General features: G+C 38.6%; 1 protein-coding gene across 1 annotated transcript in view; it reads left to right on the forward strand.

Moving 5' to 3' along the window:
• PLPP3 (phospholipid phosphatase 3) overlaps positions 1-27,205 on the forward strand; it is a 74,459-nt gene that overhangs the window by 21,942 nt on the left and 25,312 nt on the right. The window contains exons 2-3 of the mRNA XM_060773575.2: positions 14,334-14,491; positions 26,767-27,050. Coding sequence (XP_060629558.1) covers positions 14,334-14,491; positions 26,767-27,050 — 442 coding nt within the window. The remainder of the gene's footprint in view (positions 1-14,333; positions 14,492-26,766; positions 27,051-27,205) is intronic.

A 27,205-nucleotide genomic window follows, 5' to 3' on the forward strand; every position in this document is an offset into this window, starting at 1 on the left:
AACACGGAACAGCCGAAGATTAATCAGGATGGTTCCTGCCAGTTGGAGGGTTGGAGAAAGGGGCGGGAGCAAGATGGAAGAAAGAGATATGAAACAGTAGTAAAAGGGTATGCAAATAAGATGATTTCTCTTTCGTTTGGTGTTTAGTTATGATTCCTATTGTTTTAGAATTCTGTACTTGTGGCAGAATGCTTTGATGAACATTCAGCAGTCCAGCCAGCCACTTTGCATTGCTCATCCTCCCTTCCCCATAAATATTCCATAGTGTGACACCTGGCATTAAAGGAGCTTAACAGTTCCAGCCAATGGATTAGCAAGGCTACAAATTGGAGTTGCCCCTGTCCCATTTATCTAAAAAGCCCAGTAATAAAATGCCATAATGTATTTATATTTCTTAATTTCCTCCTCTTTTATTTATGCAAATGTTAATGGTGAGCCAAGCAAAAGAAGAGGGAAAAGAAAAAGAAAACCACCCTTGAACGACTGGCTAGCTGCTAGAACTTGCCTCCTTCCAAGACTGCAGAAATGTTTGTTTTCGAAAGTATGGGTAGGATGGGCGGGTCATTTCTATTATCAGAAATATTAAGAAGATTTGTAGGTGTAAGTTTAGGTCTCCTTTACAGCACGAGAAAAAAAACCCTGTAAAGAAATGATGGATACTTCCTTGCACAATATCAGAAAAAGCATTTAATCAACATAAACTTGGTTACACTCACCAAGTGTATATCATCCAGAGGATTCCAGGTTTAGCATACATTAATAGTAGATTCAGTTTAGCTAGTAAAATTTGTTTGGGTCGACTTTTTAAGACTTTCACATAGATCAAATGCAAACAGATTTGAAGAATGAAATTTATTTACAGCTAGGTGTGCCCGCTTTTCCCCCAAGCGGGTATGCTTTGTCATCTGTCTGGAGAACAGAAAGAATCGCCTTCATACAGTGTTCTGAGGACAAAGGAGGAAAAAGTGATACAGATTGAGCATCCCTTATCTGGAATTCCAAAATCCAAATTTTCCAAAATTCTCTAGAAGGGTGGCTGAGATAGTGGCACATTTGCTTTCTGGTGATTTAGTGTACACAACCTTTGTTTTATGTACAAATTATTGAAAATATTGAAAATGTAAAATTACCTTCAGGCTATGTTTAAAAACTATATGAACCATAAAGACATTTTATGTTTAGACTTTGTGTATCATCTCCCTGGTATCTCACTCTATATATGCAATATTTCAAAATCTGAAATACAGACCATTTCTAGTTCCAAGCATTATAGATAAGAGAAACTCATACTTAAATATTTAATGTGTATCTCCGAAGGCTATCTGTGCTTTAGGAAACATGGGGTAAATATAAGAAACCTATTCTGTCCATCTGCTGCTACATCTGCTCCTCATTCTGGAGTATCTGACAGATTGTTTCAACTGTTTACTTAGTATGAAGCATAACAAATATTCTAATTAATACAAACCTTTTGTTCAGTGGTATCAAAAGTTCACTGTTCTAAGGTCCTGTCCAAAACAACCTTAATCAGTAATCCGATACCTGTTATCATGATTCCATTCTCTTACTATCTTCCAAGGTATTTTTGTTTACAGGCTTGGAGACCAGTCTGTCTCTTGCTCTGCTCTGTGACTGGGTCATACATAAGACAGCAATGAAAAACCTTCAGCTATTCACAGGCCAGGCCAGGCACACTGGAAACCTTTGAAGAAATGGCATTATGACCCATCGGCATATTTAACAGACCCATGACATGTAGATTTTAGGCCAGACAGATGGTTTCCCTGCTATATTTCTCTGGCTTTGTTGATTGTGCTTGTTGAAGTGGTTGCAACATAGCAGTGGATATTGGCAAGCGAAAGGATGCATTTGATCTAGAACAGCTGCATGTCCACTAGACAGTTTATTTAAAAATACACCAGTTTGGATAAGGATGAAGCACACAAGCAACATTCCTAGAAAAAGCATCATTCAGGTAAACAACATGGGTAAACATTACATCCTCTTAAAAACAGTCACTAAATAAATTTGTACAGAAAGGGCTTTGAACTTCTGTAGTTTGGCAAAGACCACATTTTGCAAGTATTCTTGTCTTAGGAAAGTTTCAATTTCTGCCTTCCACAGCTGCTACTAATGCATCCACCTTTTTATAACACCTGTTGGCCCATCAGTACATTATACATAGTAAATGTGCTAAATGACATCACATAGTAATACCTTTCATCATCCCTGTGAGGAAAGGTATTACTATTCCTGTTTTGAATATTATATGTGATATACAGAATCACCAATCTATGCTGTGCATTACTTCTACGTGTACACCTAAAATTGTGAAGGCCTCTACATGGTATACATGCCAAATCTGACTCAGATATTTCCTAAAACAATCTCAAGTGAGGATGTTGGCTTTCTAAGAGCTGTCCTATTCACCTATTGGTAAGATCTAATTTAGCTTATCTTCAGCAATGTGGCTGTGTCATGTTTTCTCAGACCTTGTTCTCTTCTCAGCGGCAACTCATCATGTAACGGCACAAGCAATTTTCATTCAAGATTTCTATATACAGTGTACTGTCTACTCGCTGTGAAGACTTATCATGAGGCAGTTATCTCACTTTGAAGATTCAGTAGGAGTCTCTTTGTCATTTCTTTTTCAAATCCTGGCCTTTCTACACAGATAAAATATCTTGACTGAATAATGAAATACCTTGTTTGGGTTCTGATTGACAATGTATAGGTTTTTAACACTGTTAAACCGGCTATTGCAACAATATTAGAAATGTAAACACCTTAGACATCTACATGGAACAACAGGTCTGGCTGCTTCACCCATTCTTGCTGTGCTAAAAACATTAATTATATCCTAGGGAAACATAAACTATAAAGCGTGGTCTATAAATGTTTGTTGGACAGTACTAAAGTTGATGTTAATGAAATTAAAACTGAGTGGAAAGCAGAATTAGATTGTCCTCTAGAAATGAATCAATAGAATATTACACCAACATCAGTACAGGTCAAGGATCCCTTAACTGGGAACAGGAAGTGTTCAGAAATTGTCCACGTGTGTGGCTGAAATGGTAACAACTTTGCTTTGGAATAGTTCAGCATACACAAACTTTGTTTCATACACAAGATTGTTCAAAATATGCTATAGCATATTCTTCTGGGTTCCATCTTCAAGATATCTCATTGTGTATTTTATTTTATTTATTTATTTCTACCCCACTTTTCTCGAACCTGAAGGTGACTCAGGGCGGCTTTACAGTTAGACAACAATTCGATGCCTTCAACAATATACAATAAAACAACATTTAAAACAGAATTATAAAATATATACATTAAGACCATTAAAACATGGACAACCAATACCTCACAGTTAGCCTCATTGTCCAAAGTCATTGTCTGAAGCATTCAAAAATTCAGTTGCACATAATTCCATGTCTATTGCACTAGGTTTCCAAAGGCTTGCTCAAAAAGCCACATTTTCACTTTTTATGGAAGGTAAGGAGGGAGTGGGGGCTGATCTAATATCCCTAGGGAGGGAGTTCCACAGCCGAGGGGCCACCACTGAGAAGTCACCATCTCTCATCCCCGTTAGTCATGCCTGGATATCCCTAAATTTTAAATACCCAAAATTTGAAAACAAATCTGAAGGAATTCTGGTCCCAAGTATTTTGGCTAAGGGATACTTATGTAGTACCTACATGGTTTTTAGCTTTAAATATACATGTAATTCCTTATTCTTGCATTATGCATTTCAGCTCTTACTAATGCCCGTGTCCAATTCCCAATTACTACCCCAGCTATCTTCAAAAGCGTTCATCACAACGCTGTGCCATCAGCATACTTTTAGATGAACAACTGATGTTGTAGAAAAAACAGCATGAAAGTGCAGTTTCCACCAATTTGGGGCAATGCCTCTGAAATTTGAATATCCTGCTTGGTTATTATGAAGAGTCTATGCCACTGTGCTGAAAATGCATAATTCCGAAATGAATTAATTCCTGCTGTATCCCACGGGTTAGAATTCATTAAAGCTTCAACAATAACACAATGGCTAGCAATGGGAAGATCATCTGCATTCCTGTTGGGGGAGGTGGCAATTAAGCACTGGAAAATGGGGGGAAAGGCTTGTTTCAACTTGTGAATAAAAGCCAAGTAGAGCAGAATGCCGTTTTCTGTATTCTGAATGGTTGGGTGAGTAGACATAGAGTGTCAGTATGTTATTTCATCAACTGCAGTTATTGAGGCTGAGTTTATTTTCAACCCCTTACATTTTGTAACACATTTTCTACAGACAAAGGATGTAATCCATTCTACACAGTTGTAGCAGTTTGATACCACATAGATCCACCCTGTGTAATATTGAGAACTGTGCTTCTTATAATTCTCTGCTACAGAGCTCTAGTATTTGTAAGTCAAGGAAGTCCAATAGAGCTCTTTAGCAAGAATCCACAGCTACCAAACTATAGCAGCTACAGTGGCACTGAAGTGCTATAATCATGCAACGTGGATACACATCAGGAACAAAGCAGATGTCTACACAGTTGGACAAAACATCCATCTAGTATTGTTTCTTGCTTTCTACAGAAGCTAGATTTCTCTGGGAAGCCACAAGAAAGAAAATGGGACCACAGAGCAGCATTTTCTTTTGGTGTGTACTTCAAAGAAAACATCTACATTTAGAACGAATGCAGTTTGACACAACTTTAACTGCCTTGGCTCAGAGCTATGGAATCATGGGAGTTGCAATTTTTACAAGGCCTTTAGGTTTTTCTGCTAAAGAATGATGATGTCACATCAAACTACAATTCTGTGATTCCATAGCATCATAGCATAGCCATGGCGGTTCAAATGGTGTCAAACTGTGTTAATTCTGTAATATAGATGCACCCTATGTTACTCCTTGGACTAGGTCTTTGGAGATGTGACTTATGTGAGTCAGAAATTGAACAATAATTTGTCAGTAACTGATTATATCTAAAGATTTCCTGGATGTAAGAAATAAATGAATACATACATAAATTTAAAATGCTTAACTGTTTCACACAGTGAGTGCTAGCAAATTATGACTGCTACTTTTAAAGTAATGATGTTGAGTTGGCTGGTCCATGTGTTCTGATTCCTCTCTACCTGTGAATCTCCAAGCAACTGGTTGAATTGGTTTCCCCTTTGAAGATTAGTATCTGTCATTAGTTCTGTGCTTGATTAAAAGCCACCAAAGGATAGATCCAGATAGCTCACACTGCACACACGTCTGCCAGAATCAGGCCCCTATTTAGTTTGTGAAGTTAAACGAGGCTTTTCAAAAATGTTTTTGCATAGGAAGCATACTGAAAAGGAGCAACAACATCAGACAAAATGTTCCTTTTGGCAAGGTTTTAAAAGAGTCCAGTTTTCTCAACAATTTGCCTATCCAAGTTAGAGTGTGCTTGAGCTAAATGAGATAGGTTTTACAATCAAGAAACCTCTTCAAAAGGGGGAAAAGAACATATCATGAGCTGATACTTCTAGAACGAGTTTTAGATCTCAGGGAAGATGCCATGTATCTTAAAGAAAAGTGTGCTAACGGTTTCAAATCAGAACAAGGCACTTTTATCCAGCATTGTTGAAGTTGAAGAGCTGTGAAAATGCTGCTTATATTTCTAGCATTTTATCTGGTGTGCTGGTTTTCACTATAGTGATGTGAGGCAGATGGTATGAAGTACTATAAAATTTTAAAATACTACTGTCTGTGAAGGGGAACACACACATGTAATGGTCTCTGAATGCTATATTGTGCACTTCCAAATCTAGCTGCCATTTGTGTGCTTGCGCACAATCTTTCTCACTCTGACTGTGCCATTTGATCAGCACTTTGTTCTCAATTCTGACGATTAAATTTCATCTGAGCACTTCTTCTTTTTCATGTCTAACCTGACAAAAGGGAGTTGTTGTTGACTAGAAGCAATTTCCATGAAAAAAAACCCTACGATATTCAGGCAAACATACCAGTCTGCTCTCATGGCAGTACCATGGTGAAGGGGAATAACGTTATTTGGCACGGAGCCCTTAAGGGGGGAAAAGTGCAGAGAACAGGGGCGTCTTTGTCCAAAATATACTGCAATAAAGCATCCAAAAAAAAAAAAAAAAGGAGGAGGAGGAAAGGAAAGTGAGAAAAAGAGGCTGTTATTCCTTTAGGCTTCCTTAACCTTTTCTTCCCCTCCAGTTTATTCACACGTTGCCTGACAGTAGGGCAGTGCATTGTTACAAGTGGTCTGAAAAGGAAACTTGGGCCGTCTCCATTTTTTAGCTGTAAAGGAACACTATACCCCATTGTGTCCCTGAAGAACAAGTGAACTGGAACTTTGAAAATGCTTTCTCTCCTGGGATTTATTAATAGGGTCCAGATTTAGGTGACATAGCTTTAAAAGACCATCTAAGGTACAGTTACTCAGCTGACAAATTGCAGAACTTCTGTTTCAACCTTCTTCAATGTGTGGTGACTTTCACATGTTAGGAACAGCAACTCCCAACCTTCCCTTGACTTTTAGGAGTGATGGAGCTATAATCCCAGGCGTGAAAACAAAACTCCATTTGGAAAATCTGGTGAAGAAACTCATATATATATCAGATGATGTGAACAAGAATTTATGAGTTTGTGTTATAATGAAGTCTTGGCATTCAGTTGCTTTTATTGTACGAGGACAAGATGTTTAGAAATCAGGTGGACAAAAGAAAGTTTTTTGTCACAGGACTTGCAAGTGGCATGAACTCCTGCTGCTCCTCCTTAGGAAATCCCTCGTTGTCTGAGTATGATGGCCTTCCAAGTGTAAGGTCTTGGCAGTGGATTTGTAGGTAACAGTAGAGCCCTATTCTTGACCCACATGTCATCAGTGAGGACATCAGTTACCAGATGAAAGGCAGTTCTGGTCAGTGTTGGCTTGACGTGCCTTGCTCTTGGCACATTTCTCCCTTTCACCCTCCATTCATACCTCTTCAAAGTCCACAGCACTGCTTGTCACAGATGACCTCCAGATAGTCAGTGGACCTCCAGCTGACCTCTTGCTGTAGTGAAATTGGGAGTTGCAAGGACTCTTGTTTCCAGTTTTTCAAAATCCATTACTAGAAAGAGGGCATTGCTCTTTTAAAATATCTTGTACTCATATGTGGGTAATTTATTGGGTTGTATGGGAATATGGTTTGAAATACTGTGGCACATTTGGTACTGTTAGTAGGCAATGTTCATTCAAAGGCCAATGCAGAAGTTGTGTAATCCAGCACATGACTATGTGGTTTTCGTATCCACTTCTGAAAGGAAACACAAATATAAGAGAGGAAATACATGGAAATAGATAAATTCATAGTGGACTTTGAAGTTTAAAGCTCAAAGAAATGTTCCTGTGTTCTGAAATTCTTGATCTTTTAGTTTTGACATCTCTGGTTTCATGTTTTGCTTTATTTGTAGGTTAGTTGGGGGGGGGGGGGCAGTGAAATATGGTTAAGAAAGAATAGCTGTTTTCATCCAGAGTTACCAGCTCTTGAAAAAGAGTTGGTTTTTTAACCTTTCTCATATGTATATCAAGATGTAAAATATCAAGTTCCATTTCTTCCAAATTGAAGGGAATTTTGAATATATTTTAAGTAAACCATTTTGTATCCTATATAGGTGGGGGGTGGAAATCTATCAACTGGATATATTTCTTCTGAGGTCCCATTTACACTGCCATATACTGCCATTTGAGGGTCAATGTAAGCTCACATAATGCAATTCAATGCAGTTAAACTGCATCATATGACCATGTAGATGGGGCCTCAGGCTCAAATATTGTGGGTTTGATCTACTTGAGTGCATTATTTGTAGTATGGAAGAGTTGTCATTGACTGGTCGCCTTCAGAAAAGAAGAAAAGTTTGACTTTCTCAGGAAGGAAAAAAAATCAGGCAGATTTTTTCATTTTATGTATTAATATATATGCTAGAGCACAACCCAAGGTGGCAGGTTATACTCTTATTGAAACTTTCAAAATGATTCAAGCCATTTTTCCTGATAAATATTTATGTATTACATTAGAAATGTGGAAATATGGAAGGCAAAATATACTTTTGGGCTGTTCTAATAAACAGTTTATCATTGAGGTTCATTTCCCTCAGGTGACTTTTTAAAAATCAGCTGCTTCCCTTTTCTTGTATGGAAGGTAGTTACCTGTTTTCTCTGGACATACCTTCACAGATACATATGTACTGTACATTCATTTTAAAGTGGCTATAGCACTGTTACATGTGAAGGCCAACACGGGGCAGGGACTAGTGTGTAGGGCATGGAAGACAGCATTCCCTCTGTGCTTACTGGAATTCTTCAAAAGCATAGGAGGGCTCATGTAATGGAAGAATATTTGATAAACTTCAAAGAAACCTCATTTTTTTTTGTTCTGTGTGGTGGTTGGTTTAAAATGCTAGCAATTTCCTTTGGCCAAGGTCCCCATGGAGGTATCTTGTTCATGAGCATTGGCTGTCCCTCTGCAAAATCTCTCACAAAATTAAAACAACAATTCGTGCTTCTACTGAACAGAGAATTTGTACTTATTTATTTGTTGTCTCAACTCCTTGTTCCTATTTGACAGCACTACCTTGGAGTTTTTCCCCCTGGGTAAGAACTTGCATGAAATGTTAGTCACCAACAAGCTTTGCACCATTCCACATTTGCTCTAAATTTTGAATTTTACTCATATCTCTTCTATTCTACAGCCAAAAACCCTAAGACACATGTGTTAAACTCAAAACCTATACGTCGAATCCAGTCTGCCATGTCAATTTATGTGGCCCTCAAGTTGCTGGACTACTCATGTATTCCTCATCATTACACATCATGGCTAGAGCTGATGGAAGTTGTGATACAGTAACATCTGGAAGGCTGCAGTTTGTTCTGTTTAGTCAGGAGAGTGGGTTTGAGTTTAGATACAAGGTTTGTAGATATGATGTCCGATGTTAACATACCCTTAACCTTTCCACAATTGCAGTGCTGCAAAGTACTGTTGGGTTGCAATTGACTACTATGTAAAAAAAATATAGTTGGTCATCTGTACCTACAAATTCTCCATCCATAGTTCGACAGCCCTTTGAACCATAAGACTAATGTGGCCCTCAATGAAAATCAGTTTGACATCCCTGTTTTAAGAGGATGTCAGAAATAGAGCCCAAGCAAATGGTTTTCCAATGCAGTTTGAAGGTTCTTTCTTTTAGATGAAATGCTTAAGTAAATAAAAATCTGAAGAAATCGCACATTGTGAGCTAATAAATTGAAAAGTACCAGAAAAGTATATCCTGTGTTTGTGCATGTGTGTATGTGTGTATACACACATCCATCCATCCATCCATCCTGTAGTGTCCTCAGAGAGTCAAAGAAGAGGAGCAGCCTGGATGTGGAGGAAAGCAATTGTGTTTAATTTAGTGCAAAGGTGAAACTTCAACTGAAAGATCAGAGATAGCTGGCTGGGTCAGCATATTAACACATCCCACATGACTTTATCAATGGGTGGCCAATGAAAGCTTATCCTGTCTTAGTTCCCCCCACCTCAAATCTGCCCAAGTGTTAAGTTTTCAAAGGTTCAATGTTTCAAAGCACTGAACCCAACACAAGAGTCCTTTGATTTTTCTGTCTATTGCATGTTGGACTGTAAATGCATGCCTTACCAAAAAGAAAATCACCTCCTAGGGTTGTTAGCATTCCCCAGGCAGAACAGAAGAATCAATTAGCTGTTGGAAAAAACATTAATAAATTAATTTTCTTTGCCTTTAGGTTTCAAATCCTGCTAAAATTCAGCTATAGAATCTTTATTGAAATGTAAAGCAGAATGTACCAGCAGTGAGGAGTCAGAAAGTCACATTGACTTCCCAAACAAAAGCAGCAACACAATTTTATTTCTTCATTCTTCCCCTGTGTGCAGCACCAAAGGCCCCTAACTGAATCTGGTAACATCCACAGCCTGTTTCATCTGGCTATGAATGAAGTCAGAAGCCAAACCCCTTGTTTGCTAGAGTGGGAGAGAGCCTTGAAAGAAGGCTCCAGCATAGTATTATTAGGCATTCAACTCAGCAGTAGATGCTAAGTAGCAGTATGATGGTAGAAGAGAGCGCGCATGATAAAGTGCTTCTCTGTTATTGTTGTTTTGTGTTTTAAAGTCATTTTCAACTTATGACAACTCTGGGGTGAATTATTACAAGAGTTTCTTGGCAAGATTTGTTCAGAAGAGGGTTGCCTTTCCTCCTCTGAGACTGGGAAGACTGTGGCTTATATATTAAATGCTTTTCAGTATCTTCCCTTTAGCAGACTGTGAAAATGCTTCCTTGATAAGACAAGGTTCCCAGTTATGGGGAGGTTTAAAATGTGTTCAGCCAAACATGATTGCAAGTTTCCCTTTCATATCTTGATATAAATGTCCAGCGATTTTTAAAAGGACCCACATGCCTGAGGTTGCTAGAGATGGAGCTTTTTTTTTTTTTTTATAGTTTTAGTCTTTCCACGTGGTGGCAAAAAAAATAAAATAAAAGCCAGACTTAGTGTTAGATCAGATAAAATGTCTGTCTGGTCCAACATACTGTTTATGCTGCAGCCAATGCACTTCCAGAGAGAAGACCACTGGGACTTGTTTCCTTCATTTTGAACTCCCTGTCTATTGATAGCACAGAGGGATCCAGTCTCAAAATGTTTGCACTGCATTGTTATTCCAAAGAAGGCCCTTGAGGAATGTAGGGAAAGGTGGTATCTTTGTGTGAATTATAGTGTTAAAGAAAATAATAAAGAATACGGATTTATCCCTGACATAGACTGTATTAATTTATTTATTTACCTTATTTATATCCTGCCTTTCTCTACCCCAAGGGGGACTCAAGGCGGCTTACAATCCCACCTCCATGGTGCAATGAAGTCAGACCTTACTTTGTTTTGTTTTTCCCCCAAGAGTTGTAGTGGGCAGAAGGTTTCAGGGCAGTAGATTTGGGATGTTGGCATGCTCTGACAACATTCAAGGGCTGAAGATTTTCCTTTCAATTGGTCATGTTCTGTCTCTCTGTTTTGTGTACAGATACAGGCACGAACCATAGCTAGTATGTCCAGAAAGTAGCTCTTGTCTATGTCTCTTACGTCTGGTACCAAAAAAAAAAAAAAAAATCAACACCAGCTCTAATGGTGAAATATTTCAACAAGTCTTGAAGTCTGATTTGGGCAATGGTGAAATAGATTTGAGACTGAGCTCACAGTCTCCGCTAGACTAGAACCTCATGTGTTGTCGTACAACCATAGTAATTTGTGGCCAGATTGGGACAGCAATGTGGGATTGAGAGGGACCGCAGTCTGGTTTTATACTTCTTAATAGTCTTTAACATTTGGGTATAAAAGAAAGCTGGGCTTGGGAGCCTGTCCTGTAAGCAGTCACACAGCAAGAGCTATTTCTATTTTTTTTAAGCAACAGCCTTCCCTCCCCATTTTGTCCTCGATTTCAGTATGTGACATCCCCTGCCTATCTCTGTAAGCCCATATTCAGGGTGGCCGTTGGCATCCCTCCATACTGGAACCTCAGTGCTAACCGTTCCCAGAAGATGGGGCTGGTGCCAGATGTTGTGGGCGGTGACACAATTCTTCAAATAATCTGTGTTTCAAGAAATGCTCCTTGGAAATGAAGCTACCTCCTCAAGTGCCCACCCCCTGTGGCACCATACTATTCATTACAAAGGCAGTGGGTATGTCCTCTCTTAGGTGGCAATCTTCCCAAGTATGGCCTCCAGAGGTTAGGCATGTTGTGGGTTTTGTGAGCAATATCCGTTCAGCTCCTGAGGGTATGTTTATTTTTCTCATATGAAAATAGGGAATCTGAGGTTACTGTTGTGTTGGAAAAATGTCAAGGCTCAATTGGCAATATCCCACAAAACCACAAGTTTGTAGGAGAAAGAAACAAAACCCTCAGATATTCAAAACCATGTCTGTATGCTTTTTAAAGAAAATATATACAAGCCAGGTCAAATCATGCTCTTACTATAGTGGTGGCAGTCCTGAAAATAATCAAAATGAGGAAATACTACCCACATGCTGTTCAGTGAATGAAGGAAAAACAAATCTCTATTATGCCAGAGTTCACATAACATAGTGGAACGCCATTGTCTCCAGCAGCCCTGCCCTCTTTATTTCCTCCCCTTTTTAAAGAAACCAATTTAGCTCTCAGATATGTTTTATTGTTTGAGAGAACATGTGTTTTACAGACCTGTCATGTGAAAGCTATTAAAGAAAGGAACTAGAGCAATAACAATAAGCCACGTCACCATAGTATGGTTAATCCCCAAAGTTGACTATTAAACTGCTGCTTCTAGTAGGTATGAAACTAGATCATCTCATGCTGTGTGAATTTTTCAACAGCAGTTTTTCATTGGGTTTTTCTTTTAGGCTATTAATTTATATTGTTGGCCTGGCAAGCGGAGCTTTAGTTCAGGTTGGCTCTGTTCCAGCACATTAGGTAGTGGAAAGACAATGGTCTGGATTCACATAGAACTGCTAAGTTTTGAGCTGTAAATTCAGACTGATATTAGTAGACTTTTTCATAAATTTATCTGCTGTTCTTTTATCGTGTTGCAAAACAGAACCTTTTGCATATATTGAGCATTTGATTCAGGATACTAAGTTATGTGTGTTTTCATGTACAGCAGGGGATTGGACTAGATGCCCCTTGGGGTTTCATCCAACACTGATTCTATGACTCCCCCAACTTGCCTATATCTTTGTTACAGTGAAGTGACCAGAACTGAGGCCCCTTCCACACAGCTGAATAAAATCCCACATTAGCTGCTGGGTTATATGGCAGTATGGACACTGATGACCCAGTTCAAAGTCGATAATGTAGATTGTCTGTTTTGATATTTTGAGTTATATAGCTGTGTGTAAGGACCCTGAATGCTATACTCTAGATAAGTGGTTGTCACCCTGTGGATCCCCAGGTGTTTTGGCCTACCACTCCCAGAAATCTTAGCCAGTTTACCAGCTGTTAGGATTTCTGGGAGTTGAAGGCCAAAAATCTGGGGACCCACAGGTTGAGAACCACTGCTCTAGATTATGTATAGCCATGCAGAAAATAGTGAGATGACTATTTCCTTCAACCCGAAAACTATGCTTTTATTAATTCAGGCTGAAATAGCATTCATCTTCATTTCTGCAGCATTAAATTGCTAGCTCAGAAGTGTAGAGTGCTAAATTCAAACCAGGGATGGTCATCCCATCACTAATACTCAGCCCAATGTTTCATAGGGTTGTTATGAGGATAAAAGTGGAGAGATGAGCTATGCAGACTGGAGAAAAGGCAGAAAACCATGCAATAAGAAGGAAAAAAACCAGAAAAAAACCCAGAATTCTCAAGTTAAGTCAGTTCGTCACATGTTCAAGTTGCAAATTGAATGCATTTTAAAGATACACACACACACGCACACACACATATAATTTTCATATGTCATGCTGGAATTACCTTGCACATCTAATTATAGTTTATTAATGCTCAGACCATAGACTATTAATTTACAGAACTAATGAGTGCAATAAAATGTACAACAAGGAATAGATCTTCCCTCTTTCCCCTTTTCCCCCTCCCCTCCCTTGTCATTATCGTTCTGTGAACTCAACTGGAAAAGTATTTTGATGCTTCATGGTTGAGTAGTAAGCAATCTTGTGTTTTTTGCTTTGGGGATTTCTTTCTGTTTTTCTCATCACTTTCATGGTGATAGTGCTGGGTTGCAATTAAAGTTTGCTTGATGTGCATCTACCTTTGGAAAAAGCTTAGTTGCAAGACTGGGGCCCCTTCCACACAGCTGAATAAAATCCCACATTAGCTGCTTTAAACTAGGATATGTGGCAGAATGAACTCAGATAACCCAGTTCAAAGCAGAGTGGACTCAGATAACCCAGCTCAGCCTTGATATTCTGAGTTATATGGATATGTGGAAGGACCCTGGGTTAGGTTTTGCTTGGTGGATCAAATTCTTGAAGGCTTTTTGTGTTTCTGAACACTCCTCTTTTTACACAAAGGGATTTTAGAACCTTTGATAGTAACTGGAAAAAGGTTTGTAGCACAAACTTTCACAGACCAAGGGTCCTGCCACACAGCCCTATACCTCAGAATGTGGGATTTTCTGCCTTGATATTCTGGGATATAGAACTATGTGAAAGGGGCCCCGAGTTAACAAAAGCTTGTGCTTCAGCTTCTTTCTTCCAGTTAGTCTCAAAGGTGCAAAAAGAGCCATTTGAACACCTCTGCAGACCAATACAGTGATTTCTTTGAATATAACTATTTTCTTTTGTTTCTCTTGCTTTTTTCCCTTCCAGCTGGACTGCCATTCCTGATCATAGAAACAAGCACAATTGCACCCTACCGGCGGGGATTTTATTGTGATGATGAAAGCATCCGCTATCCTGTGAAAACTGGAGAAACCATCAATGATGCTGTCCTTTGTGCCGCAGGCATTCTTATAGCCATTCTTGCTGTAAGTAGGATAATACAGTTGTGGTTTCTATACATCTTTTAATAAGGTTGCAAGATGATCTTCTTTTCTGAAAAGTAGCATTTGCTATTAAACAACATACTTGCCCTTTTGTTCTTCTATAAAGTGTAGAATATATTGATTAATCAACATTAGTGATTTCAAATATTTCTGAATACTTGCTACGAGTGGCTTCCATGCCCATTACATGGTAATCTGACTCAGGGCCCTTCCACACAGCCATATAACCCAGAATATCAAAGCAGAAAATCCCACAATATATGCTTTCAACTGGGTTATCTGAGTCCTCCCTGCCATATATTGCAATTCAAAGTGGAAAATGTGGAATTTTATTCAGCTGTATGGTTTAATCCAGATTTTAAAAGATCTATCCAAAGTGCTGAACCATACATTCAAAAACATACTGTGTATACTCATATCTACATCTAGAAATTTTAGCCAAAAATTGAGCCAAAAAATGTGGATCAATGTAAGTAGAGTGGTGAAAGAGGAAACTTAGTCCATCCTGGGAGGACCTGAAGGAAGCACCGATTTCATCTGCACTCTTTGCCTTAATGCCACTTTTAGCTTTTTTGGATGCCCGGACAAGAAAATGGCAGAGGTTGGCAGGGGCAAGTGCCTCCCTAAGGCATCATTGGTGCTTTCCCTTCTATCTGGGATGATCCTTGTTTTATCGAAATACTTTTTTAGCCCCCAAACCTGCTCTTGACTTAGCATGAGGTCTAAATATACACAAATATGTATGGTATTTGTAGAACTTGGTGGAGCTCTTCTCAAAGTGACATGGAAGTTACCAGCCACCACAGTTCTAGAATTCAAACCTATTGTTCTCAGTGATATTAGCTCAAACTAGACAGTATTCTCTTGTACTGAAATCCTCCATTGACTTGTCATAAAATAGTACCCTAAACCCATAGTGCTATTATCACTGCACATGGAACTTTTCAAAATGTTTTGAAAAGTTCCATATACAGTGATAATAGTATTCTGTCCTTTTATGAAAGTGGATTAGCCTGATTTAAGATAACAACCTTAAATGCAGAGCATAGACATGTTTCTAGTCGTTTGTGTATATTATTATTAAAATCAGAAATAAGACCTGGAAATAAATGAGCAATAATTATCTTGAGACATGCAAGCCAGATCCTATAAAACTGTTTCAAACAACCATGGCACCAAAGAGCTTCAGTTAAAGAACTTAACTGAATTCTGTTTTTATTTCATATTTCAGCAAAATAGAATTTAGATCCTTGAAGTAATTACTATGTATGTTGTCCACATACTAATATTTTTGTGGTATTGGCTTATCCCAAATTTCAGATTGGACTATAGAGTATGCCATGCCTTGGAAATGTTTTGCAGGTAGTATTAGGTTCTGAAATAGAGTAAACAGGCCTGTTTTGAAGTGAAATTTGAAACTTATAAGGATTGAAAGGAAGAAACAATGTCTGTGTTTGAGAGTTCTTTGCTCTAAGATATTGTATATAGCAGATCGGAATAACTATGGTTTCTATTCAGCTTGCAAACTACAAATAACTAATAGTAATAATAATTGTAGTAATCCAGATAAACAAGCAAACAAAGCTCTTGGCCCAGAAAATATGAAGGTGGAGCAAATAATAGTCTGAAAATTCATGATATCATTGTGCTGTTAAAGCTAGAAAAGACTCAGAGCCCTTCTACACATGCCTGATAACCCATGAAAGGTAACGGGTTTGCCTGAGGCTTCCAAACGATGCCTCCGGTAAACCCGATAAGTAAGAAGTAAACTGGGATTTCCCATTTTACTCTGCATTAATGTGACACCTGGAAATGTGCAGGTTCTGGGCCTGTGGGGATTGACTCTCGGGACTGCTTCTGCAGTCTTGGGGGTCAATCCCCATAGCTATCTTGGTTCTTCAGGCTCCTGAAGCAGGAGCTTGAAGTCTCCCATTCCCCCCTCCCCCCAAAAAAACTTATCAGAGGGGCCTTATAGCAGCCCAGGTCCCTCTGCAGAGTACTCATGACACATCATTTTCACACATAAGGAGTACTCTATAGAGGGGCCTGCAAACCACTAGGCCCCTCCAGTAAGGTTTTTTTGGGGGGGGGATGGGGGGGGCTAGAAGGAGGGCAGCTGACATCCCAGATCAACCTTTGTTTGTCCCAGAATAGCATGTAGCCACCCCTCAAGGGGAAGACTCGGGTTTGGGTTGGGGACAGAAACCTGGGAGGAAGTAAGTTAAAATTACCCACTTCCTCTCGGGTTTCAGCCCTGTCTGGAAGGGCCCTCAGAAAACATTTTGAGCTTTGTCATTTAAGATGGAAAGGAACAGGAGAGGACTAAAGGTTTACAAAGATGTAAAACTTTTGGGCTACAACTCTCAGAATTCACTAGCCAATATGACCACAGGATTTGGGAAAAGGTAGCCAAAAATGAAACATATCCAAGCCTTTCTCAATAAAGCAGCCTTCCCCGCAGTAGTTCTCTCCAAGTTCATTTACATTTTGTTTATTAAAATAGAAGAAAGGTAAGAGCTGGTGACGCCTCATTGTGAAAAACATTAAAAATAAGTAAATCAGCTATCATGCTAAGAAAAACCCAAAATAAAAAGTTTAATAGGAAGAGGGGAACTGAGAGTGGACCAGCCTGATGCCTTGTTGCAGAGAGTTCCACAGCATTGGAGCAAGTCACCAAAAAGTCCCTATTGTGGGTTTACATGAAACATGACTGTGATAGAAACAAAGGAAACGTTTCCCTACAAAGATTTCAAAATCTAAACTTTTTTAGGGAGATAATGGCCTTTAGTAAGTTCTATTCAAGTCATATAATACATACTCCACAGCTAACATTTTGATTTGTGTCTGGCAAAAGTCCAATAATCAGCAGAGTTGTTGCAGCTAGGATTTTCTGTTCTCCCCCTAATCAGCTTTGATCAGCAGTTTGCCACATCTCAAACACATTGAATTTCCCAAACATTTCCAAAGATAGATCCATGCTGAATGGGCAACAGTAATCCAAATGGGATGTAACCCAGACACATGCCCTTGTGTCCTGATCAGACATCTCAGGAAACAAGTTTCTACTAGTTTTCATAGTTAAATGAACTCCCAGCTACTGCTGAAAGCTGAGGATTCAGAATCAGGACTGAATCCAGGGTACACCTCTCCTGGACATTTTTCAATCCCAGCTGTTAAGACAGGTTTCAACAGGATTGCCTGCCAACACACTAGAAAACTCCCCAAGAGTTTTCTAGTGCTTCTTCCTGTAAGCAGACATCCTGTTACATCAGCTGATAAAACACTGACACTAAATTAGATTTTAGAAACACGAATACATCAACTAATATGTGGAGAAACTCATGTTTGTGTAAATTTGTGTGTCGGCTCAACAGGGGGGTCACAGTTTTTTTTAATCAGGCTAGCATTTTTTTTCCATTCCATGAGCTTCTACCATTAGTGCTTCATCTTGTCTGAAAGATAAAAAAGAACATTTTTTGCTAACAAAGTTTCCTCTTAATAATAAGCTTAAGCATGAGTGTAGTAAATGGAAATTTAAAGAGTTGTTTTGCTCTCTTAGAGCAAATGAATAAGTCTATAAACAACAAAGAATTTTGTCCTGCAGGGAAGCTTTTTCCCTATGGAAAACTCATAAGTAAAAGTGTAAAACTTTTTTCATGTTCATGTTGTTGCCTCATGTGGCCTCATTTTGGTTTCTTTCAGAATCTGCTTCTGATCAGGGTCAGCTCAGCAAAGTGCATTTGGGCAGCAAATGTGACTGGAAACATAATCAGCTGACTACATAATTCAGCAGCCATGTAATACAAAATGGCAGGCTCATTAAAAACTAAAAAGAACATAGGAAAAAACCCATGAATTTTTATAAAATGAGATGATTTTGTGCTGGCTCCTTGGCTTTTACAACAAAGGCTGCTTGGCTTGGGGAAAAATACAAAACAAAATGGAACCTTTAAAAATAGCTGTGGGAATTAGTACTTGAAGTGAGATGTTTCTTTATCAAGAAAAAAAATATAAATGCAAAATCCATATTCATTCTATCAGAAATAACATTTAAAATTACTACATAGAAAAAAAACTTCAGCTGCAAAAGAAATAAACATACTGTTGTTTAATTTTTTCTCTATTCAGTATCAGCAACCATTGGTAGCTTTCAGTTTATAGTTCTGTATAAATTATAAATCTTTGTAATTCATGCTTTGTTTTCTAAGAAGTTGGAGATGTTAATTACCAATTTCCAGTCCATCTTTCTCTGTCACACACACACACACATACATATACCCACCAGAGATACAACAGAGAAGATGAGGTTATTGTAGTATAGTATAATATAAATGAATTTCAAATTCAAAGAATACTAATCCTTTCCTTGCTTTTTGACTTTCCAAACACAAGTGTGGCATGAAGGCATTCATTGATGATAAGGAAAGCAATCATTTTCACCCTTTTCCTCCCCAGTGGTGTCATCAGCAGAGTCTCTCATCCAGGGCAAAAGGTCTAGGTCATACTTTGGGGGATTCCAAGCCCACAGAGTTCTTGTTAAGTAAACACCAGGGTCTATGACCTTTCTCTCCATCAGTACATGAGAGGATATGAATGCACAAAGCCTTTGAGATACACATTGCCTTAGGGACTGTGTTTCCAGACCTCCCCTAAATGTTGTCAGTATTTATCACACGGTACATTTCTTTTGCTTTTGAACATACAATACCTTCACCCCTTAGAACCTCGTTACAACTGCAAGAATAGCTGCAAGAATAAAAATTTCTTGTTGCTGCCCAAGGAATAAAGTCTGGAAATTGGTGGATCCTTTCTTTCTCTTTGCTTGAGAATGTAATCAGCCCTGCTCATAACTTGACTCCTCTCCTCAATCCTGTGAATATCTGTCTTCTGTAACAAAAGTTCATCATCTACAAGAGGACTATTATCTAAAGCCACAAATCCTACGCATATTTAAATAGGCTTATGTAGGGTGGGCAGAGACATTTCCAAGCAGTCATGACTTTGAATATGTGACTGTGAGAAGTTAACTAATTCCTGGATTTTCTTCAAGTGTTAACATTATCGATTGCACCTCTTAGAATCCTCTAGGCATCATGGCCCATGCTAGAGGGCTGAAGGACTTATACTCCAAAAAATGTTTCCATCCAGTGAATAATATTAAGCACTGGCGTAACACAATGTCTTGACTTGCATTTAGAGTAGACATAATCTATGTAACTATAATGGGATAAAACAAGTGTCTTTTATTTAAACCATGGGTCTTCTCTATCTGATTAGATGCTATAAAAACAATAGTTTGAAATGAAGCAATCTTGTGCAATGAGTCGGGTGGGATTGAATAATAGAAACTAATTGCATAGAGGCCTTTTGTGGATTTGGAAAGCCAGCTTTTTCAGCCATGTTTCCCAAATATCAGAGAGTTTTTCACTTTGTTTCTTCCCAGCCTAGCTCCCCTTTAAGCATTTCCAGCAGTTCACACCACATGCTCCCTGCTTGCTGGAGACGCAAATCAGAAGAGGAGCTTAATATCTTTAAGACTTGTTTATTCAGGATGAAGTTTCAGCATTTGCACATCTGTGCTGAATTAGTTGCCTGAGCTTTCTTGTTTTCTTTCTTTCTTTCCTCCTTTTTTTTTTAAAGAGCAGGGGCAACACTGTAAAAAAAACAAAACAAAAACAAGGTTATCCATATCCAACTTCAGCTCTCTTTTAAGAGTTCATCCATGATTTCAGCTAAAGCAGGACAGGTCATGACTGCACAGTGGCATTCTGGAAAGAGTGGGGGCTGATGTCTGCAGTTTACAGTCTGCTACATCTGTGCAATTACTAGGACCACCAACAGGAAGAAAAACTATTAATCTCTTGACTTTGTTGTCCCTGCTCAAAGTATTCACATGTTTATCTGAGGCCAGGCAGCTTTAGATTTTTTAGAGGGTGCATGTTCTTGGAACTCCTTAGGATTGATTGAATGGCAGTACACCTCTTGTCACAATTGTTCTTGTATTCTGTTTGCTATCTTCTTATATCTGGTTCCTTGGTATCCATTGAGGGTTGATTCCAGGACTTCCCACGGGCACCAAAATTGGGGAAAATGCTCAAGTTCCATTATGTATAATTACTTCAAAAAATGGAGCCTCCGGTGGCGCAATGGATTAAACCCTTGTGCTGGCAGCACTGCTGACCGATAGGTCACCGGTTTGAATCCGAGGAGAGCTGTTTGAGCTCCCTCTGTTAGCTCCATCTGTCCATGCTGTGCCATGAGATAAGCCTCCTACAAGGCATCCCCTGAGCAACGTCCTTTCAGATGGCCACTTCACACACACCAGAAGCAACTTGCAGTTTCTCAAGTTGCTCCTGACATGAAAAAAAACCTTAGAAAAATTGTATTCCATTATAAAATGACAAAAGCATGGTTAATTTTTTGGATAGATTATTTTCAAGGCTTGGATGGTTGAATCCATGGGTTCAAAATCCATAGATATAGAGGATTGACTATATTGGGCAAATTTTCAATTTCTGTTAAATGCAGACAGTAGAAGGACTCAAATCCCTGCATAGCCATGGAAGCCTGATAGGAGAGTTTGATGTAAATCACAGTCTCTCAAAGCCTTTGACTGAATCGTGTGGAGACCTTAACACAGGGTAGTATCTAACAGCTAGGTTTTTGCACTTACTATTTACACTTGGGGTGGGGAAATTTTGGATGCTGGAATATTTAAGATGTCAAATCTAACATCCATCCTGGATGTTGCGACCTGAAGTCCAGCTCATTGGAGGTGGGGATAAAGATTTCCCATCCCATCCTGGATTACCTAGACCAGGGGTCCTCAAACTAAGGCCCGGGGGCCGGATGTGGCCCTCCAAGCTCATTTACCCGGCCCTCGCTCAGGGTCAACCTAAGTCTGAAATTATTTGAAAGCACACAACAACAACAACAACAACAACAATCCTATCTCATCAGCCAAAAGAAGGCCCACACTTCCCATTGAAATACCAATAAGTTTATATTTGTCAAAATTGTTATTCATTTTAATTATTGTATTGTTTTTAAGTGTTTTTTGCATTACAAATAAGATATGTGCCGTGTGCATAGGAATTCATTTTTTTTTTTCAAATTATAATCCGGCCCTCCAACAGTTTGAGGGACTGTGACCTGGCCCTCTGTTTAAAAAGTTTGTGGACCCCTGACCAGACAGAACACATGAAGTCATCTGAAGAAACATAATGTTTTATATGCCTTCCTTGTGCTTAGTGGTACTTGAATGCCTGTGCATTTGTGATGGAAATATGTTCCCAATTGCCCACAAAAGCCACAGGAGATTTGTAAGAGACTCATTCCCCAGTCAGTGAGCAATACAAAAAACAGACTGATGCTCCAGTTGTCAAAGACAGGCCCTCCCTGTAAATAATGACAAATGGGCCATCTGGCAAATTAATTGCATTCTGCCAAAGAAGGAGATACTGGAATTGAGATGTTTTTATTCATTCCACATGCAGACAGGGACCCTGGCTCATTGCCTGCATTTGAAGATAGTCCAGCACCTAGACAAACCTTCAGCTGTGCAGCACTTGTATTTTCCAAGGCTTGCAAATCCCTCCCTGGAACACTTTAGCTCTTGAACCTAGATTGCCTTGGTGAAACTGGAGAGACTTTGATGTTAATTTCCATCTGGGAGGAGATAGGGCAATATTCCAAATGGAATATATAGCTTTCCTAAAACGGAATGAGATCACATTTCTTCTAGATTCTATGATACAAAGCAGCTATGAATGATAACAAAGCTTTTGACAAAGTAGCTCCTTTTTATTAAGTCCTTTTTATGCACGTCTAGCCCATATATATTCCCCTTTCTCCCCTCTGTAGCTGGAAGATTGTTTTTAGTAGCATTGGTACCTGGAAGATGGTCAATGAAGGCTAAAGAAGCACAGACATTTGTTGTCATACATTATCTACATCAGTGGTTCTCAACCTGTGAGTCCCCAGATGTTTTGGCCTTCATCTCCCAGAAATCCTAACAGCTGGGAAGCTGACTGATATTTTTGTGAGTTGTAGGCCAAAACACCTGTGGACCCATAGGTTGAGAACTACTGGCCTACATTAAACAATGCAATGAAACTTGAGCTAAGAAAGATGGGATTCTACGGCAGACATCTTGTTTCCTATCTCCTCAGCACCTTTGCAGTCTGTATCCATTAGCATTTTCTCTCCTTCAAGATGGAATTAATAGTCTCCTTCTATAGATGTTATCTGAATATAGCTATCTTAATGTCCTTAGTTTTCTGAATCTACTTTTGCTTTACCATATGGAATTACAGTAGGCTTCCAATAGCTTGTTCTCCATTACTAGGAGATGATATTCCTTCAGATGATTTCATGTGTTCTCTTAATATTCCTTGTGTACTCTAGGATGGGAATCTTTGTGTCCCGTCCCCTCTAAACAGATATGATTCGAGCAAACAAAATCTGATATCTGTCAAGAAGATTCCCAAGCTATCTGTTCAAATAGAATCCAACTCTCCCAAAACAGCTATAAGATATCACCATTTTCTCTGTTTCTGTCTTGTAATCCTGCAGTGACCCTGGTTGCCAAAATGTCTTCAATGACTGAGTCCATTAGGCAACTTACTATGCTGCTATTTTCTTAATATATTTTGACGATTCCTAAACATCTTTACGAAAAAATACCCAGATACAATCAAATGGCAAGGATCAGATAAAGAGTGTGTCCTTGGTATCCATTGGGGGTTGGACCCAGGACTCCCCACCTTAGTATCAAAATCAGTGGGTGCTCAAGTTCCATTATGTCTAACGGTATAATAAAATTGTATTCCTCATATAAAATGGCAGAAACAAGTTTTTTTGGTGGGTTTTGAGATATTGGTGGGTGGTAGAAATCTAGGGATACAAATCCAATGGATATGAAGTGCTAACAGTATGTTGGTGTTTGAAATCCAGTGTATCACACTGCATATATTTTTTTTGCATTCTAACTTTATTGCTTATCACCTCAGAATCCTTTAGAATGAAAATATATATAAAGTAAAGCAAGTGCCCGGCATGTTTTTCAACGTTGATAGTCATCATAGAACATATATTCTAAAAACCTAAACCTGTATGAAGCAAAGCAGAATTTGCTCCTAAAATTCTTGAAGTCTGTATTCTTGTTTTGCCAATTCAAGACATTTAAAGGTTTTTTTAAAAAAATATTTAGGTTTATTTTAGTCATATATGATCCACTAGGATATTGAAAAGGAAAGGTGTAAATAAGACAGTTTCTATGTTTTCCATGTATTTGATTTGTTACTGTGTCAATAGTAGTATTTCTGGTGTTCCAGAAATGGGTTTAGATGAAGGCTTTCCCCGCTGACCCTTAAGTGCATATACATACTAGCCAGAATAAAGAGGTTGTGGAGGGGGGAAGTAACCTTTTTAATATTTAGGTATAAAAGCAATGAAGTAATTAATAAAATCCTAAAATTATAAAGCCTAGAGCTCAAGAAATCCATTTGGGTAATGTGACAAAGAACAAGTTAAGCTTTTTGCCTCTAAGAGAGGTGTGACATTTGGAATTGATTTCACAGCCTGATTTTCATTAAATTGCCTTTTTAAGACCTGAGATTATAAGAAAACCAGGCGACCAAGTTCATAATGATGATTGATAGCATTACTGCCAAGTTGGAACACTCCCTCTGGAGATGTCACAAAAAAGGCTTAAAAGGTTCTTGGGTCACATAACCAGAAGCGGGGCTGAATTGTAGAAGTAATAACAGAAAAATATATGTAAATGCTATAGATAGATAAATAGATTTAGATATGGATATATACAATATAGTGCTATATTTGTGAACAGATGGATTCTATCATTATTCTACTTTTAACATAATTTATTAAAGAGATTACAGATGTCAAGTATTTCATAGGCCATGCTCATTTATTATGACATCATTTTGTACTTTAATACAGTATAGAAAAATCTTTGTAAAGAGGTTTTTTTTTTTTAAAAAAAAGTGTGACATCATGTTGATCTCCTGAGCTTTGGCTGTAACTGCAGTAGAAACATTTTTTTTTAAAAAAGAAATATCTCAGTACAGAAGGTAGATTTCAGATCAACTGATTGCTAGGCATGTCTTCTTCCCAATTTATTTCAAAGGTGCTGCTGGGTTTCTTTATGGCCTTTTCTAACACTGCTGTCTCTTTAAACGTTATTATTTAGAACTAGTTGAGGAATTGCTCTGCCTGTGCTATTGCTTGCTGTTCTTGTTCTCAACTGGGGCTTATAACCTTGTGTTGTCAAGTCATTTCTGACCTATGGCAACCCAATGGCAGCCCTATAATAGAGTTTTCTTGCCATTGCTTTCCTTTGATGCAGAGACGTTGTGATTTTCCCAAGGTCACCTAGGAGGTTTCCATGGCTAAGTTAAAATTCAAGCTCTCATATTTTGTCCAGCACTCAAGCCTCCTCCTACTATGTCTGAAGAGCAGTTTATTTATTTATTTATGACATTTCTACCCCACCTTTCTCACTATGGAGGGGACCCAATGTAGCTTTACACACAGGCAACGATTCAATGTACACTTAAATAAACATTAAAATAGAATTTAAAAAATACATTAAAAACAATTTAAACATTTAAAAACAATACATTCAGAGTTAAGCACGTAATCCATGAGAGTAATCTGGGCCATTCCAATGGTCATTTCGTATTGTTCCAAGTCTATCTATTGCACAAGTTCTTTAAAGGCTTGGTCACAAAGCCAAGTTTTCACTCTTTTGTGGAAGGTCAGGTGAGAGGGAGTTGATCTAATATCCCTGGGGCCACAGGCAAGTGGCCACCACTGAGAAGATCCTGTCTCAGCTCATCACTTGCCTAACAATAGCACCAAAAATCACATATTTTTATTGTTCTTTATTCCTCTTTGCCTTGATTTCATATTTAGGTAGCATGCAGCAGACACGATCTTCACATGAAAGTAGCTAGACCAGTTCTTCTATTTCTAGACTTAGTGTCATTGCCTGTAGGCTAAGGCATGGAAAATCAGATATTATTATTCACATTACAGTGTTTGCAACAGTACAACAATTCCTTCCCTCACTCCTTCTCATTTAATATTCCATTCCAGATTATACTTACAAAAGAGTATACAAGATTTAGCATGTAGAGATAGTTGGAGAAATACTGTTTATGGATATACTACTAAGCATCTGTCCTCTCAGGGTACATGTAATTGTAGGTGTATTCAGGTGTCGTTTGCATCACTTTCCTCCCAAAGACAGGATCCTGTGTGACACAAGTACCTCATTCAGCAATAACTTGGGTTGTAGAGTTGCATTTGAGGTCTGTCCTGGAAGTGGCATTGTTAGAGACAACAGGCTGTGCAACAGAAAACTGCCAGATTCTGTCCATGAACTAACTCTATAAATGTTTTTCTGCCAATGCAGTCCATCCCGATCCCTCCATGATACCTAAACATCCCCCCCCCCCAAAAAAAAGCATACAAGGGAGTATGATAACCAGAGAGTACTCAGCATATTGGGAAGAGCAAGGCCAGCTAGCACATATGAGAGGGTTTATTGTCAATTGGAAAGTGTTTTTATAGAATTAGTGCATCTTAAGTATTATTTAAGACTAAGCTACCCCAATAAACATTCAATTACAGTAAGAATACATAGATCACAACATTGTTGCTGAGAAACTCCATTTTCTTCAATGACTGTGAGGATTGCAGCTAAATTCAAAGAGAACAGAGATGATTGAGAACTTTGCAGATAGTACTGCCATTTCTGATATTCACATAGTCTCATACTTCTACCCTGTGACTTTTGGCTTGGACAATAATAGATCCAAAACCATACATTTTATAATATTTTTTTTTCTGTGAAAATGGATGCTTTCCTTCCATTGGCAACATTTCACTACTTACTTGAATCCTGCACATAGTTTCAAAATCTGCTTCGTCTTCCCAAGTTCCTTGGCATTTTTTTCAGACTTCTGTCGAGGACAAGAACAGGTGGCCCAGTGGTGCAAACTAGGTGTCAGGTTGGTGGGACTTACTGGCTGCTCTGACCAAAGCCCTGGAATGGTTCAAGTGTTCTTCACAGCAATGCCATCAAATACATGTGGTGAAGAGATCTAGGGAGTGAAAGAGGCATTGCTTTGATCTGTTTCTTGACCAATGGGATTACTATGTCATCATAGATTTTTGGTTAAAGATGTATGATTATGTTGTATTCATGAACGGTCCTTTTTTTCTTGCAGATTATCATAGGGGAATTCTATCGGATCCACTGCTTGAAGGAGAAGTCCCGATCTTTCATTCAGAACCCCTATGTGGCAGCTTTGTACAAGCAAGTGGGTTGTTTCGCCTTTGGATGTGCCATTAGCCAGTCTTTCACAGATATTGCCAAAGTGTCTATTGGGCGCTTAAGGCCCAATTTCATTGCTGTTTGTGAACCCAATTTTACCAAAATCAACTGTTCCCAGGGGTATATTGAGGACTATGACTGCCTTAATTCTGATGAAAATAAAGTCCAGGAAGCCAGGTAAGAACATTTTAATTTGCAACAGAATTGATTTGGTGGGATTTGAGCAAAACCTCTGCCTGCATGGGCTTTAAGAAGGAGTGGTATATCCAATATGTTCATCATTGGAAAAAAACATATTATTATTTGAGATCATATTGAAGAAAAAGGTTGAG

Source organism: Anolis sagrei, chromosome 4 (assembly GCF_037176765.1).
Source record: "Anolis sagrei isolate rAnoSag1 chromosome 4, rAnoSag1.mat, whole genome shotgun sequence".
NCBI lineage: Eukaryota > Metazoa > Chordata > Lepidosauria > Squamata > Dactyloidae > Anolis > Anolis sagrei.